Source organism: Rhamphochromis sp. 'chilingali', assembly GCF_963969265.1.
Source record: "Rhamphochromis sp. 'chilingali' genome assembly, chromosome: 18".
Classification (NCBI taxonomy): Eukaryota; Metazoa; Chordata; class Actinopteri; order Cichliformes; family Cichlidae; genus Rhamphochromis; species Rhamphochromis sp. 'chilingali'.
The window spans coordinates 15059339-15076852 of record NC_137945.1 but is presented as its reverse complement, the minus strand read 5'-3'; the positions used below and the strand labels follow the sequence as shown (position 1 = coordinate 15076852).

Here is a 17514-nt window from a genome sequence, read left to right as displayed (position 1 = left end):
TTGTCTTAACTTTATTTTGAAATTCTTTGTCAAATGTCGAAAAAGTACTGGAATAATGGAAAATGAACCGTTGAATCATTCTCGCAGACACAAACCAAGCACTGTGAACTACTCTTAGAGGAATTTTGTGCAAATGAGTAGCTAAACACATGGAAAATGCAAACCAGATTTCTCTTTGTCTGAAAATATTGGGCAGTTGCCAAAGCATGAGAAGCACGACAAAAAAATAATAATAACTGGTCAGCTGAGAGAGGGCAAATAAAAATAGTACACTCCAAAAGCACTCAGCCACATCTGAACAGCATTAGAGAATTTCACTCATGTCAACATCACCCAAACTATCAAGAACAGACTCACACACTGTCAAACTCTTTCGGAGACAACTAGCGTTAATTTCAAAACGCTGGCATAGACATGAACCAAAGTATGTGCACTGCACGTCTTTTTGCTCCTTAAAAAATCCTTAAAAAACAATAATTTAAAGCACGTAGAAACAAAGCAGAACCATTCATCTCTATTCCTCTGTAATGCGCTGTATTTCGTTTACACGGACCCATTCTGCTCAATGTACATTTTGGATAATGAGGCTGCCATCGACTTTGCCAGTTCCTCGTCCCGTTTCTTTTGCATCTGCGAGTTTCGGCACCAGTCCTCATACTCTGGGTTGGGCAGACACCTGTCCAAGAGAACGTCATAGTGACCGTTGCTCAGCCAACTCAGCCAGATAGCTGGTTTGGAAGGATCCTCCTCTCCAAGAAAGTGCACCATGGTGGAGACAGTGGGACTCTCCAAGCTGCCCCCTGTTGTGAGGTGGATGTTGACATTCAGCATCTGGCTCATGGCGAGAAGCTCGGGGTAACCGGCCCAAGTGCCGTCCTGCGCTGCATTGATCAGGAATTCCCCCACATCCTCTTCAATGATAGGGTTGAACTCGTCAAGGTGGTCAGCGATGTGGTGCACCGTCCGCTCCCTCAGCTCTGCATGTCTCGACTGGTCCCCGTATGTGGCTTTAGACACAGCCCTGTACAGACAGTTGCCATCTGGAATGATTTGATACCTGTATTTGTGCCTCTCCTGGAGGTACTTATTTTGCTTTTCCACTTCAGCCAGGTATCGGGCGACTTTGTCGTTGATCTCCCCTCTCTCCTGGACTCTCTGTGGAGGGGACTCCTGCAGAACACTGAGCTCAAAAGCCCGTCTCTCTTCTGATGCTGGAGCAGCTTTGGTCGTGCTCATTAAGCTAAAATCTTCTTTTATGAGACCCTTAGGCTGTACTGCCTTGGGGGGAACCAGCTCCTTGTCTTTCAATGAGGCCCACGTCTTGCTTCTGAAGGGGGTAATAGTTAGTGAAATTCCATCATCCCCACCTGACGTTTCCACCGTTCTCTTGTATTCTTCTATTCTGGGTCCACTGGTGTTGTTGCTGTTGGTAAGCTGATTTCCAGTCAGTTCTGGGCAGTCTGGGAAAAGCTCATCTGTCCCATTGCTCAATTGATCTATCAAGTCCACTATCACATCAGGGTCGCAGTCATTACAGAGTAAAGTTTCACCGCTATGAGAGTCTGGGGAAGGTGGTTTGACTTTGGACTCCCTCATAACATGCACAGGCACAGACCTCTCCACTCCATCAGGTCTCCGGATTAAAATTTCAGCAGTCGAGGTGAAGTAAATTGGCCTCATGGTTGAAGCTTCGTAACACGACAAGGCAGGCATGTTTGCGGAAGACACAGACTCGCTCACCGGATCACCGTTGGTCGCTGAAGTTGCGTCTGGTTGAGTAAATCCCGGCCTGTCAGCCTCAGAGGAACTTGCCCCGTTCAAACGCGCAGAAGCGGTCGACAAAGTTATTGTAACTTTGCGAGACGACCTCGGGTAGTGTGTCAGCACACTGTTGTACAACTGCATTTTGAAAGAGTCCTTTATACTGAACGGCGCGGCTGGGCTGTTACGGAAAGTTGACAACAATAGCTAAAAATACTCTCCGTGTCATCAACAACAGCAAAGTTGTAGGGAAGGTTTCCATGGCTCTGAGTCCCGCTGTCATTGACACACAGAGACGACTAGACTGTCCAGTTTAGTCCTCTTGCGTCATTTGCAGTTGGGGTGCCTCCCTAATTTTAGACTCCAAACTGTAACAGGACCCAGTCCTCTTCGACAGAATCAAGTCCGACGAAATAAAGCCAAAAAACACTTTTCAGTTGAATTATTTCAAAATAAAATTCATGGTTTACGCACACGTGCGCCTTCGTTATGAGCGATCATGCTTTACTGCCTTAGATCAATGAGCAAAAGTTTCTTTAAAAAAGTCAAACTTTTAAAAAATGTTTTCATGCTGATAAACAGGAAAAGATGCTTTAACTTTAAAGTGCAAAAAATCCTTACAAAATAGTGAACGTTTTTATTTTTATGTTTTAAGAAGTCTCATAACTAGTTCACTAAGAATACCACGTTTACTGGGTTTTAATTTACTTTCAAAAAGTCCATTGTGGTGTTGCTTTCATTCAAATAGCCACATAATCATCAAATACACTTTCTTCCTCTTTACTAACATGATGACTTGAAATGAAATGAGCACTTCAAATGACAAGGTAATCTAAATAAAAACAGCGCATCCAATTACTCGCTTTAGAATAGCAAAGTGTTAATTAAAGCAGATGTTCGTAAAGCTCAGTTTTAGTGTAATTAGGCCTAGGATTTTTATTTATTGATTTATTGCGAATGAACTGGAACAAAGGAAAAACACAGTCCGCCATAAATCCCGGATATGGGAACAATTTACCAGATTATGGTTGAACCTCATCATTTTGTGAACCCTAAAGTATTCTGATTCTGATATTTGAACCACAACAATCTTATTTTGAAAGAAAAAAACCACCAGTTTCCTGTACAGTTGTGGCTGTCTGTAAGTTCACACAGCTCTCCGCGGGCGTCCTGACTGAAGCCGCGATGCTCGTGGACAAACGTGAAGGATTTGATGCGTCACAGTCAAATGAGTCGAGTGACACAACAGTAAAGCAGCAGAGCTACCGCTCAGCTAATTATCGTGTCTATTCTTTAAACAAAGCGTTTTACATTCGTTTCCCCTCTAAACAGATTTATGTGGTTCTTGTTATTAATCCTACAAAATAAACATAAAAACATTCATTAAACAAGTGCAGTGTTATCTCGGTCTGGAAAGTATAAAACAAACACTGAGCTTTATTTGTCGTCTTACATCACCACTGAATTCCCGTCATAGTAAGTGTAGATATTAATAAAAGAAATGACTCAAAAAAGCTCGCCAAATGTGTTGATTATACAGAAAGCATGAAATGCTCAACGTTTAAAATGAGTCATCAGCACAGCTAGTCTATCAGACTAAATGACTATTAATATTACTGCTATTATTAATTACAAAAATCAGCCAATCAATAAATATCATTTGATCTATTTTAATGTCACAACTGATGGGAAGCATACCTAGTATCTGACAGTAGCTGGCTTTGGCCTGCCAAACTTAGTCGTCTCTATTTTTAACAGTGACTGAGCTGGAAAACACACTCAGGCTGCTTGTGTTTGATTATAAAAATATTACTTCAGTGAGTGGGTGTACATTTATAGCAGCAAAAAAAAACCCAAACAACATTAACATTAATAATCAGTAAAGGTGACTGTTTATTTTTGTTTTGTTTTAATATGCTGTAATAGTATACTGAAACATAATAACACTTTCTAATACAGCCTGTGACTAAAGGTGAAATTCCCCTTGACTTTCCATGTATTTGACCTGAAATTACAATGTAATTGCATTAACCGACAAATACAACAGAGTAAGGAGGTAATAATTCAAGTATTTACATCAATCATTATACTATCATTACACATTATGCATTCATTTTGGCTAGTGTATTCAACAGGAAATCAGACACAAATTATACTCTAAGTAATTTTACGTAGTACATAATTTCCAGGTATTTTAAAGCAACTTCTTTCCTTCCTTATTTTCGCCTGAATTGCAGTGCAATTAAATCACCACCAGAGGGACCCCGAGGACCTCGTGTCTGCACGCCGCGTTGCATTCACGTACAGTTCCGCTTGTGTGCACGCGGAGGCGACATTTAGCTTCCGCAAAGAGCACTTGAACGCATGTCTGGAACAAATGCATGCAAAGAAACGATGCTACAGCAGCTGTCGCATGGTTGTGCACCGCATACAAATGAAGGCATTGATCGTTTTCTTCGCAGTGCTGCTGTTGTCTTTAGTAAGCCGAGCTGGTGCGCTAACCTCCAGCTGCTGCAAGGTTTGATCAATATATCCCGCAGCTACACCCATGTCCACACTGTATTTTTAAAGCATTTCCTCATTCCTGTGAGAAATTACAGGAGCTTCTCCTTATATAATGTTTACAATTCAATCGGGGTGACATCGATAGCGCATAAGAAACGTTTCACGCGTATCTATAGGGATACAGAAGAATGGACTACTACAGTCACAACACGGGAGGAGGAGGAGGAGGGGGATGCACAGTAGTATAAACACGAGATTTGTTGCTATTACCATAAACACAACACGAGGCCCCTATTGTAACACACTGCAGCAGCCTATACGAAGCCACATTGTTAAAAAGCACTCGCATGCAGAAGAATTATTGTTGGGAGTACGTGAAGGTAATTCTTCACGATGTAAACAAGCGATACGAAAGGTGATAAACCACAGACTGTGATAAGGCGATGAAGCTTGCACCACAAAAACACACCGACGCTCATTCGGAAATATGCGGCATAGCCTGTAGCAATAATGTGCTATATATATGTTTTAAATTACTGTGGTTAGTTTAGTTATTTTTAATCTGTAGGTGTTACCACGAGGTCCGCAGTGCTATCCCCCAGTCTGCTATTGTTGTCATTTTGCTTGCCCGCCTAAACAACGCTTTCTGCATATTATATATCTATATAGATATACATATCTATATATCTATATAGATATATATTCACTTTATTAGTAGGGTCAGCAGCAGTTAAAGCTCAGCAAGACTGTATTCATGTCAGTGGAACAAGCCATGCTGATGTCAGAGATTTTTCCTGTTCTCCACTGGTGGTGGGAGGATCTTTGCGTTTAGTCACGCAGCTGTCAAAGATAGCTGTCACCCAGTTTCAGGATCAAACACACAGTCAATGAGAAAAGGGGCTTTGAGCAGAAAGGGACGCAGAGATCTCAGGTAACCCACAACCCCCCACCCCCCTCTCCTGCCACCTCAAGTCTCCAAAGAAGGACGACTAGAAGAGAGAAGAACATCTAAAACAGGAAAAAAGAAGCATTTTTTAATGAACAAGGATTTTCGAGATTTCGGATACACGCTGGGGATATCTAGGGGGGAAAACACAGCTCTGACAGAGAATTTGTCTTCTCCGCTTGCCGAGGAATAAGCGGGCATTTTTTCAAGATGAAGACCAAAAAGGGTAGGTGGGATTTCTAAAAGAAATAACATTAAAGTATTAGGGAAGAGGAAAAAAACGACTTTAGACGGAGACGGCGTTAAAGAATGAGTAACAGAACCGTTTCCCTCATATGCAAACCATGCAGTCTATTGTTTCCTTTCCAGACATGACAGGGGGGCTTTTTCTGCCATGTGTTGGCGCGATGTCAAAAGTCGACAATAGCAAGGTTTAGCCACCTTTTTAGGTTATCTAAATGTGCTTTATTCAAGTTTTCACACAATAGGCTAACGCACGACTGTGTCGCCGTGTGTTGTTTTCCTAGTCGCGGTATAAACTGGGACAACTTTCAGAATGATTTAAAAGACGCTTTCGCCTTTTTTCTGTTACGGTGGAAACCTCATATAAGCTACATTTGTGAAGAAGTTTTTCGGTTCTTGATAAGTGGTGATAGTCGATACAAGTCAAAAGTTGTGCGACTGTTGTGACTTCAGGGGTTGTTACATTTTGGCAGCCTGTAAGCTTAAAAAAAACCTCGATATTTTGTATCTTTTTTAGTTACGAACAGCGAACGGAAACAGCCCCCAGCGCCTTTAAAATATGACCAAAATCCAAATGTAGGCTAATGTTCATCCTGACCTCATTGTGGGAACTTGCTGTTGCCTTGTTACATTCATGGACCTCGTGGTGCAGCTCGCTCGCGCACGCACGCACACAAAAGAACCTTCTTACAAGTTGTTCAAACTTAGAAAAACTGTCGTGTTTCTCGGGTTAAAATGTCTTTTTTCTGGCCTTTCAGTGGAAGCGACGTATTTCGGCTGGTGGAAAGTTTGCGCCAAAGTCGCTGTTTGCGAGTAGAAACTTTTGAAACGCGTACAAAGGAGCAGGCAGCCCTGGATTCTTTTGTTTAGTCTGGAGACGCTTATTTGCAACAGGTCTCCCCTCCCCCTTCGCCTCTCAAACCTACGTAATTACCTCATCCTGTTGGCCACTCTTGACTTGGGAACTTTCTTACTTCTTTCCCACTAGTTTGCCCGGGAGCTCACGGCTGTACAATAAATATCCTGGCCTGTTTTATTCGCTATGACCGCTTGGCTTCCCGTACAGTAGCCTAGGTGCTGGTGTCCAGGTGTAAATATTGACCTAAAATCACAGGAGCCAGTCTTTAATAAACCTCAGTGTGTCTTTATCATAAAGAGGAGGGACGCATATTAAGGTTTTGTATTGGTTAGTTACTAAATGGGACTGAAAATGTTTAATATATAATATGCCAGATGGAAAATGGGACAAATTTAAAAGCAGTTCAAAAGCACATCAGTTTGCCTGGGCTGTACTCTTGACATTCAAAGCAATTCAGAGCACTTCCTTTGATCATGATTGACTTCGATTAGATCCTAAGCCTCCCATTTAAAAAACAAAAAATACAGACTCTGTAATCTTTCAGATTCAGCGCTCCTGTTCTTCAAAACAAACTCTCCCCTTTTACACAGAGATTGTTGCTGTGCCAGCTATCAGCCTGTCTAGAATAGACCTGGCTTGTATTTGTTGAGGCAGGTTTTATAACTGACACAGCATCAGGCTAGCCTTTGTGACGTCCCCCCCTTTCTACATCCACCCTCCCCTTCTTCCTCCTCCTCACACCCTCCCTGGCTCCTTATATGAATCACATGGCTGAACTTGACAGCTTGCTTCTGACACATCAGCTGCCTCCCAGACAACTTGAGCGGCTGTGGCAGAGCCGCTCTGACAACGGGGTGGCTTGACATTAGAGGATATAAATTCTTCTTTGTCCTGGCCTCACACGCTCTTTTTTTTTTTTTTTTTTTTTTTTTTTTTTTTTTGTCCTTCTCTTGCACTCGCTCGTGATTTTTTTAGGTTTGATGATGCTTTCGGGCAGCGAGACTGACGATGAGGACAGCGTGGACGCCCCTCTGGATCTGTCGTCCAGCGCGGGGAGCAGTGGGAAGAGAAAACGGCGGGGAAATCTGCCCAAGGAGTCCGTTCAGATCCTCAGGGACTGGTTGTATGAGCACCGTTACAACGCCTACCCCTCTGAACAGGAGAAAGCCCTTTTGTCCAAGCAGACCCAGCTCTCTACACTGCAGGTACGGGCACAGATTCTGACGGAAAAAAGATAGTACCGCCTGAAGCTGTTTTTTTTCTGCCATTAAGCCCAGAGAGAGTAAATAGACCACTGTAAAAGTCAAGAGGAAACAAGTGTCAGCTTGACTGAATCATTTCCTGTCTGGATCACAAACAAATTATGACACATACACACTGTGAATTGAAGGTCATCTAGATCAGCTTGATGTTGCAACATAAAAGTCTGAGACAAAGTGAGTAAACTTACTCCCTGTGTGCTGTGGGCTTGGCCGAGGCACTTGGACAGGAATTTCCCTCCCTCTAGCCCCTTTTCTATCCCAGCTGTCTGGGAACAATGCGGAGTCATTTACATAGTTAGAGCTGAAAGGCTCCTTAAGCCAGTTACGACTAGCCCGGAGGACTGAGAAAAAGAGTGGAGTGAACTGTGAATGCTGCTATTACAAAAGAGATTTATTTTTTTATTCAAAACTATTTTCAAGACAAGATTTCTAAATCTAAACTGACCTTTATTAAAAAAGGGGTTAGCTTATAATCAGAGGTGTCTTTTGTCATTTCTGCAGTGGTGAAATGATTAAAACAGGAAATGGTTGCGGTGTGTGAAATGTCAGCATGTGATAGGTAGGGTTTACCTTTCACTCGATTTCTCTGCTGACATGTGCAGACTGCACCTGGGGATAAATGTACCAGCAGATTTTCTTTCAAAGTGCAAGGCAGAATGGAAGCGAGCCATGTGACGCGCCTTTTCTGACTGTGTGGGTTGTTGTTGTTATCGTCTTCTGCAGGTGTGCAACTGGTTCATTAACGCACGCCGGAGACTTCTCCCGGAGATGCTGAGGAAAGATGGCAAAGATCCCAACCAGTTCACCATATCCAGGAAAGGTAGCAAAGCTGGTGACAGCTTCTCTGACAGCTCCCAGTCCCCGAAACACAGCAGCCCCGCGGCAGCCACAGAAGAGAGCTACGACAAACGGGTGCTGCACCCGTCTAGCTTCGACCCCGCTGTGCCCAGCGTCCTGAGAAAAGCGGTGTCCCCCACCGTGCCCTCTCCGACCTCCGCGTCCCCGTCTCCTGGGCTCGTGCCCACCCGGCCTTCTGTCATCTGTCACACTACTGTCACCACAGCAATGCAAACCAGCCCGACAGCTTCCCACCCCAGCGCGCCCGGCATGAACTGTGACAGGGCAGCTGAGTTGTTGCATGCCGTGCAGGCTCAAGCGCTGCTTAGGTGCCGGGAAGAAGGGCCAGGCAGTCAGCCACTACCCAACGCCACCCCCACTACCACCATCCTCAGCAGCACCAGCATAGAAGGCAACCTGAGCCCCCGCAGTGGGCTGTTCAACACCCCTCCCCCCACCCCTCCAGACCTCACACAAGACTTCAGCGGTTTCCAGCTCCTGGTGGATGTGGCCCTCAAACGGGCTGCAGAGATGGAGCTGCAGGCCAAACAGCTGGTCGCTTAAAGGAGGAAAGTTGACAGAAGTGGAGGAACTAGAGACTGACTTTGCATCTCAGCTGTGGAACTCTTCGTTTCAGTGACTCGTCTGCACGTAACAAAGAACAAAATCCACACGAAAGCCTGACCATTTCTATTTTTGGTATACCAATCAAATTGACATGGATGCTTTTCTTTCTTTCTTATTGAACAAAAAAAAGAAAAGAAAAACCGTATCGAGGTGCCTTGGCTGTAAGTTGTTTATACATTTCATATACATGTATCTTTATGTATCTACATGTGTATTTTATTTGCACACAGGGACCAAAAATGTTATCAGAACAATGCTGCCTGTCTTTATGTCTTTCCATTATACTGTATTGTAGTAAACGGAGCAAGAGCAAGAATCAGTCCTCCTTCACAGATCGGTCAGGTGGATTGGTCGCACCCACACGTTTTAATTTTTTTTTTCCTTTAATTATTATTATTATTGTTCAACATTTCAGAGATCAGTTCATGATTGGTCTGCCTTGTTTGTTTGCACACTAAAGGCAGAGGAAGGTCATCTCAGTGTCTTAAAAATACTTTGCTCTTGGCATCTATGACAAACTTATTCACTACTGTAGTAAATGTTTGTTTTCATAAGTATAGTTTTTAATTTTTGTTATTTACTTTTAGCTATTTTTAAAAGGAAAAAACCCTTTATGCTTCTTTTTTTTAACTTTTCTTTTTGTCACTGAGGGGTGTTTCATAAGACCAATGTAGCAGGTTCTTAGCATGAGCCTTTATCCCATCACTCAGCGAAAAATGACGGCCAGTGGACTGGAAAAATTAAACACTACATATGTTTTTCTGCATTTGCTGTTTTACAACCTGACAAAAAAACAGCCCTTTTTAAAAAAATAAAAATCACCAAAAAACATTTCCTTGTATAATAGGACCATGTGTATAGTTAATGTGACATGATGCCCAATGATGTGATTTCTTTTCATACTGTGCAATGTTTGTGGCAACTAGGGGTCACATGGGATTCAAATAAAGTTTTGTTTTTTCTACATCTCAGAGTTGATCATTTTTATTCAAGTATTTTGCCCTGCTTTGGATCATTCAGATCACTTAACTCTACTGCACACATTTATCCCTTAATGTTGGGAGTAGTGTGTTTAGTTTAATTGTTCAGTGTATATAAAAGAAGGGAATATGAGAAAACAATAGTGTAGCATTCCTGTCTTTCTACAGGATGCAGTCCTGTGTGTGCGAATGCTTTAAAACAGCTCCCATGCATTAGCATAATCCTGTATAAATTAACACAGGTAAACAGCAGACGTCAACACTTTCTCGCTGACAGGGTTTACGTGCCAATAAAGTCAGTGTAAGGAAGCTTACATATGAGTACAGCTGTTCCCATCTGGCAATGCTTCTCTGTTGTTCTCTGCATTAGGTCAGGCAGGTACACCTTACTGTTTTTGTTATTATACCCGTCTTTTAAGCTGAACAGCAGTTTACTTTTAGGATTTTAAGGGGATCTTTTTTTAAACATCTTCATTAAAATGATAATCCGCAACGTTACCTGTTCACTAACTAGCAGGCTATGATATGTAACCACTCAAGATCAGGGGTTGAATGCAATTGAACTGCAGTTAATACCATGTAGCACTGACAAATTCAGCATTTATACATGCTGCATTATCATATTTGATAGGCTAACTTTTGATCAACTGATGAAACATTAACTCATTTAATAGCATAATAGGTGGAACAGGCAGGATTCCTTTGAACCTTTTGTCGGTTCCTGTCAGAGGTGACAGAGGTTGGGTCTGATCTAAATGATGTAATCACTAAGGGTTTAAACAGACCTCCAGGCACACAAGTAGGCAGATGCAGCCCACCATAGAGGACCATATGCTGGGTAGATTGACCCAGGGCAGGCCATACACAGAGACAACACCCCCACAACCCTTTACCCTAACTCTAGCCACCGAAGCCAGCACACCTCGCCTCAGCATGACTGATGTGTGAATGACAAATCACCAGAAGCTGCACGTACAGAAACGTCAAGGCTAAGCCGAGGCCAAAAGCGGCGTCTAATTATGGGGATCCGCCCCTGCGGATGGGAAATGCCCTAAAAACACACCACGCTGGCCTTGTAATCGGTTTAATTATATTCTAATTGAGAACACATGTGACAGGAAAGAAATGAACACAACAAAATTATGGCAATGAGGTTTTTTAATGCTGATAAGAGCTCATACACGTGCCATAACATCAAGAGTGTAATAACATTAATTACAAAATGTATATCTGCTTGTAATATGTTGTTTTGTTCTTTTAGTTTACATTTACATAGGGAAACATTCATGTATGTACAAATGTTTATTTGAAGGTTTTTCTCTTAATATAACTACATCACAAGTTTCAGATTTGCCAGGACTGCTGGAGTGAGTTTAGCAATTAAAGCACAATCCAACATTCTGGTTTCTAACTCCCTGCTATACCAGGAGGGTTATATTGATATGTTAATATAATAAACATAAATAAATGAATTGTTTATTCGACAGACAGTTTGACTTAAAACAAGTTCCAAAGAAAAAGTACTAAAATGAGCTTTGTCTATATTAAATGGCATGAAGTTTGAACTATACTTATAAGCACCCTCTCTAAAAATATTTATTGACCAACTAAAGGAGTTACAAATCATACTGTATGGTTACATCATCTTCGCACATCTCTCGATGAAAAGCTCAGGTAGTAGTTCAACATTGTGGGACAAATAAAAGGAATATACCGTGTTTCCTATAGTTATCCAATGGCACACAACTTTATCAGATCAATACAGAAAATTGGACTACACACCAAAGTTCTGCTAGTCCGTGAAGAATTAAGTGACCATAAACTGACTCGGGATTGTCTCCACATTCAAGCAGCTGACAGAAGTACCTTGTTTTACTGCAGTAAGCCGGGTTGAGACGCTCAGTAGAAACATAATTGAGAATATGGTATGGACACTGGTTGCTTTATTAAGATCATGGCCTATCCTGCTGGCAGGAATTATGTACAACAAGAGACAACAATATGGGTCATATACAGTCAGATGAAGTCAGTCACACTCTCTCTCTCTGAACCTCGCCAACAGGCAAACACACACACACACACACACACACACACACACACACACACACACACACACACACACACACACACACACACACACACACACACACACACACACATATCTTCCCCTGAGACTGCAGTTGTGCTCGACTAGCGCGATAGAAATTAAGGCTGATCACTGAAACGGAAAAGACAAAAAAGGCGCCTGTCATGCTGGAGAACATAAATAAAACACAAACACAGTATAAGGGCCTTGTTTTCAGTGCATAATAATAATAATATAATAACAATGGCAATAAACAGTCATTGTTCTCCTAATCAATAAATTAAACACTAATACAAAATATTAGAAACTGGATTTTTTTTTCTTTATGACCTTCAAATAATTGCTTCATTTAGAGGCAGAGGGAGTGCACACACAGTGAGGAGAAATAGTCCTTTCTCAGTCCCGTAGTCTCAATACTGTCCATAAACTCTTCTTGTCTAAAAATGACATAATAAAATATCGTACAACTACCAGTATTGTACCACATATGAGTCCTTTAGCTTAGTCTGTTACACTGAAGAGTTTAAACGTGGTGTGAGTAAGGAATAAATCTGTTAAAAAAGACAAAAATATCAGTTACCTTGTGTAAGCATGCACTTCATGTCATTATATATCCTTTATACAAACTTGTTCTGCTCAGTCTCAATTCAGACAAGACGGGTGATTTGTTTTACAGTCTGCTGATGCTGCTACCTTAATCTTCGATTACAGCTAGGACCCTTTAGACCTAGAAAAATAGGAAGCACTTTTGAAACAAACAAGTTAACCAAAACACGCACACGCTCATCCTGTCACACATACAACACATATTCGGTTTGTGGCATTTTCTGGGAACCTTTCAGGGTACTGCACTCTTTGCAGAGGCCGAAAACCTAACTCCTACTGTCTGAGGAGCCACTTTGCTGAACCTGAAGGAGCAAAATCTAACCTCTTGACCTTTCCTCCCGCAACTGGAAGGACCCACTTTCAGGCAGAAGGTGAACTGTGTTACCAGCTGCCTCTATAAGCAGGCTTTTTAATATTACGTTTTAAAATGTGACCTCAATAAACAAAACACAGACTTTTGTGGCTGTAGTACTCTTAGAGTCAGATATTGATTTCTTTTTAAAAACTAGATTTTTTTTAAATAGAAAATATAACATAATAAATATCAAGAATGATTCTGGTCTGGTCTCTTCAGTTGATCTGATAGATTAAATACATCACTTACAACTGCCTGTGTGTTTGCACGTAAGCACCTACACACGCGCAGAATCCCTCCACCATGTTATTGCGTCCTGGGCTCCTGAAACATATCCGTGTGAAGCAACACTGCTGTGCTACACTAGGCTTATCTTTGTAATATCAGGTCACTTAAAACGTGGGGATTAGTGAGATAATTCTTTGGGAGCAACGAGCAGGTGGAGGTACAAGGAACAGAGGGAGTGCTACATCAAAGCTGGGAGAAGGAAATGAAGGGAAGAAGAGACAGAAAGATAAATTAATTAAGTAATAAATAAATACTGTAAGTGTACATTACTTCTTCAACCAGCTTCCATAGCAACTGACTTCACAGTGATCTGGGAAGTCTGCAAAAAATGTGATTATGTTACAGTATGTTAGCACTGTAGCATTACCATTCAGTGCTATTGTGTTTATGGGACAGTGTACTGGACCTGTGTGTTGTTATATGAGTTTGTGTGTCTCATAGTCTGGTCTGAGCCTCAGGAATATAGATTTCGATACTGTCTGCGCTCTCGGTAGCAGAGCTCTGCCGAACTGACGCGGCGCGTTTGGCAGCTAGCAGGCGTTTGCGAGCCTCCAGACGCTGGCGCTCAGAGCTCTCCAGGGAGCGGTCCCTAGCCAGGGGAGGGTGGCCCTTCTGGGGCTTCTTTGGCACAGGAGGAGGCATCCTTCTCTCCTGGACAGGAATGACAAATAGTCTTAAAGACAGACCAGAGAGTCCTTATGGCAAGCTGCAGGTAAACACATGGACGAGCGACACGACTGCAGCCGGTTTGCATGAGGGTTAGCAAGAGCGGTGTGGCTGTTGCCGGCATAAGCATGCAATTTTTAATGAGGTTATGGTTCACAGTGGCAGCCATTTGTGTGAGGAAAGACAGCACGATGGTGGCCATTGCGTGAGGTAAAAGACCATTGGAGATGGGCAGGCCCCAACGGTGCATGGCAGGTAGAGTGGCTTCTCAAAAGCAGCTCACTGTCGACAAGACAGAACAAAACACACAAATACAAGTGATGGCGTCAGGCAGCCGACATGACAGTAAGCAACACATGTAAGCATGCTACAACAAAGCTTAACTGTAAATCATTAGGACTTACAATTCAAAGTATACAGTAATGACAGAAGATAGCATGCGGGTTAGTGGAGCATTCCAAAACAACACTGCAGTTAGGTCATTTGATTATTTAAAATGGAGTTGGCTGAAGTTCGTATTTGCCGTATGTGTCAGCACCTGAATTTCTGGAGGAGTCAGAGGTTTCCAGTTGTTGGCTTTCAGCTGGTGGAGTTCATCAAACTTCAGGCTAATGTTCTCAATGGACAGCTGGAGCATGTCCCAGAATCCAGCCAAGTCCTGAGAGACGGGCCGCGGGTGCGCATTTGGATTCTGATACACAAACATCACATGCATGGAAACCACACATAAAAAAATTAATACGGTTTATAAGATTATCACACACTTTTTCGAAAAAATACTATTGCTCTATAATATTTAATAGGAGTTAGAGGAATCACAAAATTGGCTTTAACTGTTTAGCCAAACATTTTTTAGAACTGCAGTGGAACAGATTTTCTATAAATCAGGTGAGACAGTTGCATCATATTGTGATAAGTGGGAGTACTGGAGTTGGTCTGAATCATAGACCTGCTGTGATTAAAAAACAGTTTCTTAATCTGTCTTGTCATCCTTCACTTAAGAAGGTTAAGCAATCCATTGCTACATAAACACAAACACAGCAGTATTCCAGTTGTATATTTTTGGATTTTTTTCTCAGTTAGTAAAAGACAAAAATGATTTTTTTAGTTAAATAAATCTTGCTGTTTTTAAATAGCTTAAATGTTTGTTAAATAATCTATAAATAATGCAACATAGAATTTTACATTTTTAACAAAAGGCATAAAAAACATAAATCTCTGGGTTTTAATGAAGATATGTAAATCCTGGGATCAGCATTCAGATATCCACGCAGCCATGCTCTTTCCTTTCATCTGCGAGTGACTGCAAAGATGTGATGTCTATAGTAGATGCATAGTAAATGAGTTCTGGCCTGGCCTGTCAGAGTGATTTGTGCAGGATGATGTCAGTGTGGGGGAGGGCTGAGGGGAGCATGCAGAGGATGAGGTGACACATACCAGATTCTCCTCACACAGCTCCCGGAACTGCTGGAACTTCTGGGACATCAGCAGCTGGGCACTCCCCACTGCACTGCGGATCTTACCCAGGACTGCAGAAAGACACAGACGCACATGCATGCACACACACCCACACCCACACAATGCAATTACTCACAGGACTGCATACTGCAGGCATGTTGCACCACTAACAGAGGGGCTGCATTAGTAATGCAACAAAAAAGGATGGATTAGAAACCTGCTTCATACGAGCATTTCAAAATACAAAACATCTGTGAACATCAGATGAGAATGACAGAAATCCATTTATATTTCACAATTCTTTTTCCAAAAATACAAAATCATTAAACACACAATGCAAAACACTGCATGTTTTAAGCATGGTCAAATCAAGCACCTGGTCTCAACAGCAACCTTTTATTTTTCTTACAATCACTTTCCAGCAGCCTCATGCATAAGATAAAAAAGGCTACACAACTAATTTAAATGTCACTGATCAGTGATATGGACTCAACTGCTAGGCAACTGCTAGTACATAAGGCTAGTGCTATTAGAAACTGAGAGGGTGAGTAATGAACCTGTGCTGCAGACAAAGACTTCAACCCCTTCAGGATGCGTGCGAGTGTGTCTGTGTGTGCACGTGTGCATTGTAGTCTGGGATCAGGGAAAATATGACCTTGAGACAGCCTCCCTGTTATCCATGTTCTGTGAGAAAATCTCTTGCCTGGAACCAAAACACTAGCTGCAAACGCAATGGCATTTTCAGTAAAACATGAAATCAGCTGCGCAGGTACGAATACAGTGCTTACAGTCTGTGGCTTGTTTACTCAGTCTGGTATGTCTGTTTGAGTGTACGTGTGTAAAACATATTTCGATGTGTGCATACAGGCGAGTGCTGTTCTGTGTGTTACATCAAGATGAAATAGTTGCCTTGAAGGGGCACTCGGCAAACCCTGTGTGAGAGATCGTTATGCAGTGTATCCAGAGGACACAAGCGTGGCTGGGCCCAGCAGTGGCCTATTGATAAGTATGCACGGTATGTCTGTGGAGGCCAGAGGGCCTGAGACAGGAACAAGCAGCTATTGTGGTCCAGTACCACGAATACCAGCACCCTCCAAATCAAAAGAGGAGAGGAGGAAAGGAGGAAAAATAGACCTAATATCACTGCATAACAGAGTAAAATTTATCATGACATCTAAACATAATGAATCAACTCACTCTCTTCAGGCAGCTCATTCTCCATCTCGTCCTGCTCCATCTGTTTACACCAGCCCTCCATACGCTCTGTCTCAGCCTGCAGTAACTTGAGGAACCAGCGGCCGTCACGCGGGCACACCGATCGCCCAACCGCCTCCAGAGCCTCACCCTCTGGTTCAGGTACGTTGTCCATCCAGGGGTCAGGAGGAGGCAGGATGGATGGGTCAAAGCCCACCTCCCCGTAGTCATCTCCGGCACAAGCGTGGTAGTGGTTCCCAGAGCCCTGGATGCTGACGGTGGAAGTGGCAGCATCACGTGAGTGCTGGCGCGGCATGGTGGCGCAGAGACGCGGCGGCAGGTCCGGAGCGTCTGATGGGTCGTCGAGGTCAGCCTGCACAGCTGTGGTTACACTGTTGGAGCGGGTCATTCTGCGGTGACTAGGAGAAGATGTAAGAATAAGTTTACGTGGGACGCACAAAGGTATTATTGATTCTTCACCTGTTAAACATCTGATTAGTTTATTTTTATAGCCTTCCTTTTAGCAGCAATTATCATCACAATGATCTCAGCGATGAATAGCTTTTGTATTGTGGAACATCTTTTGTGTGTGAGTGTGCGTGTGCGTGTATGTTTTGTCACCTGGCTCATTCAATAGCAACAGTGTGTACAGGCCTCTGTCACACCGCAAGCCCTGCTGTGGGACCGCTGCGCATACACAAATAGTGGTAGCACAAAAACACACATGCACACACACTCACACCTGGAACCCTTCTCTACAGCTGGGCGTGCCATGTCGCATTTGACTCAGAGGCTTTGTGCCGCTGTCGGGCAGCCTCTGCCAAGTCTCTCCACACTATGT

At 42.7% G+C, this 17514-nt stretch overlaps 3 protein-coding genes across 4 annotated transcripts in view; 1 reads left to right on the top strand and 2 right to left on the bottom strand.

The window, feature by feature from the left end:
- otud1 (OTU deubiquitinase 1) lies at positions 1-2139 on the bottom strand. The gene has a single exon (XM_080864542.1). The coding sequence runs from the start codon at positions 1903-1905 to the stop codon at positions 544-546; it is 1362 nt and encodes a 453-aa protein (XP_080720668.1). The 5' UTR covers positions 1906-2139; the 3' UTR covers positions 1-543.
- Positions 2140-5175: 3036 nt separating this feature from the next.
- Positions 5176-10006, top strand: tgif1 (TGFB-induced factor homeobox 1). The gene is made up of 3 exons (XM_080864439.1): positions 5176-5438; positions 7290-7519; positions 8300-10006. Exons 1-3 carry the CDS (start codon positions 5423-5425, stop codon positions 8975-8977), a joined length of 924 nt encoding a protein of 307 aa, XP_080720565.1. The 5' UTR covers positions 5176-5422; the 3' UTR covers positions 8978-10006.
- A 1162-nt stretch (positions 10007-11168) lies between these two features.
- The window catches only part of LOC308385707 (disks large-associated protein 1-like), a 95379-nt gene continuing 89033 nt past the window's right edge, over positions 11169-17514 (bottom strand). The window contains exons 9-12 of one of the 2 annotated variants that reach the window (XM_080864821.1): positions 16677-17092; positions 15459-15550; positions 14560-14712; positions 11169-14006 (exon numbers count right to left, since the gene is read on the bottom strand). In XM_080864821.1, coding sequence (XP_080720947.1) covers positions 13791-14006; positions 14560-14712; positions 15459-15550; positions 16677-17092 — 877 coding nt within the window. In that variant the 3' untranslated portion in view covers positions 11169-13790. Of the gene's footprint in view, positions 14304-14559; positions 14713-15458; positions 15551-16676; positions 17093-17514 lie in introns of both variants that reach the window. The other variant, XM_080864822.1, reaches the window with a different exon arrangement.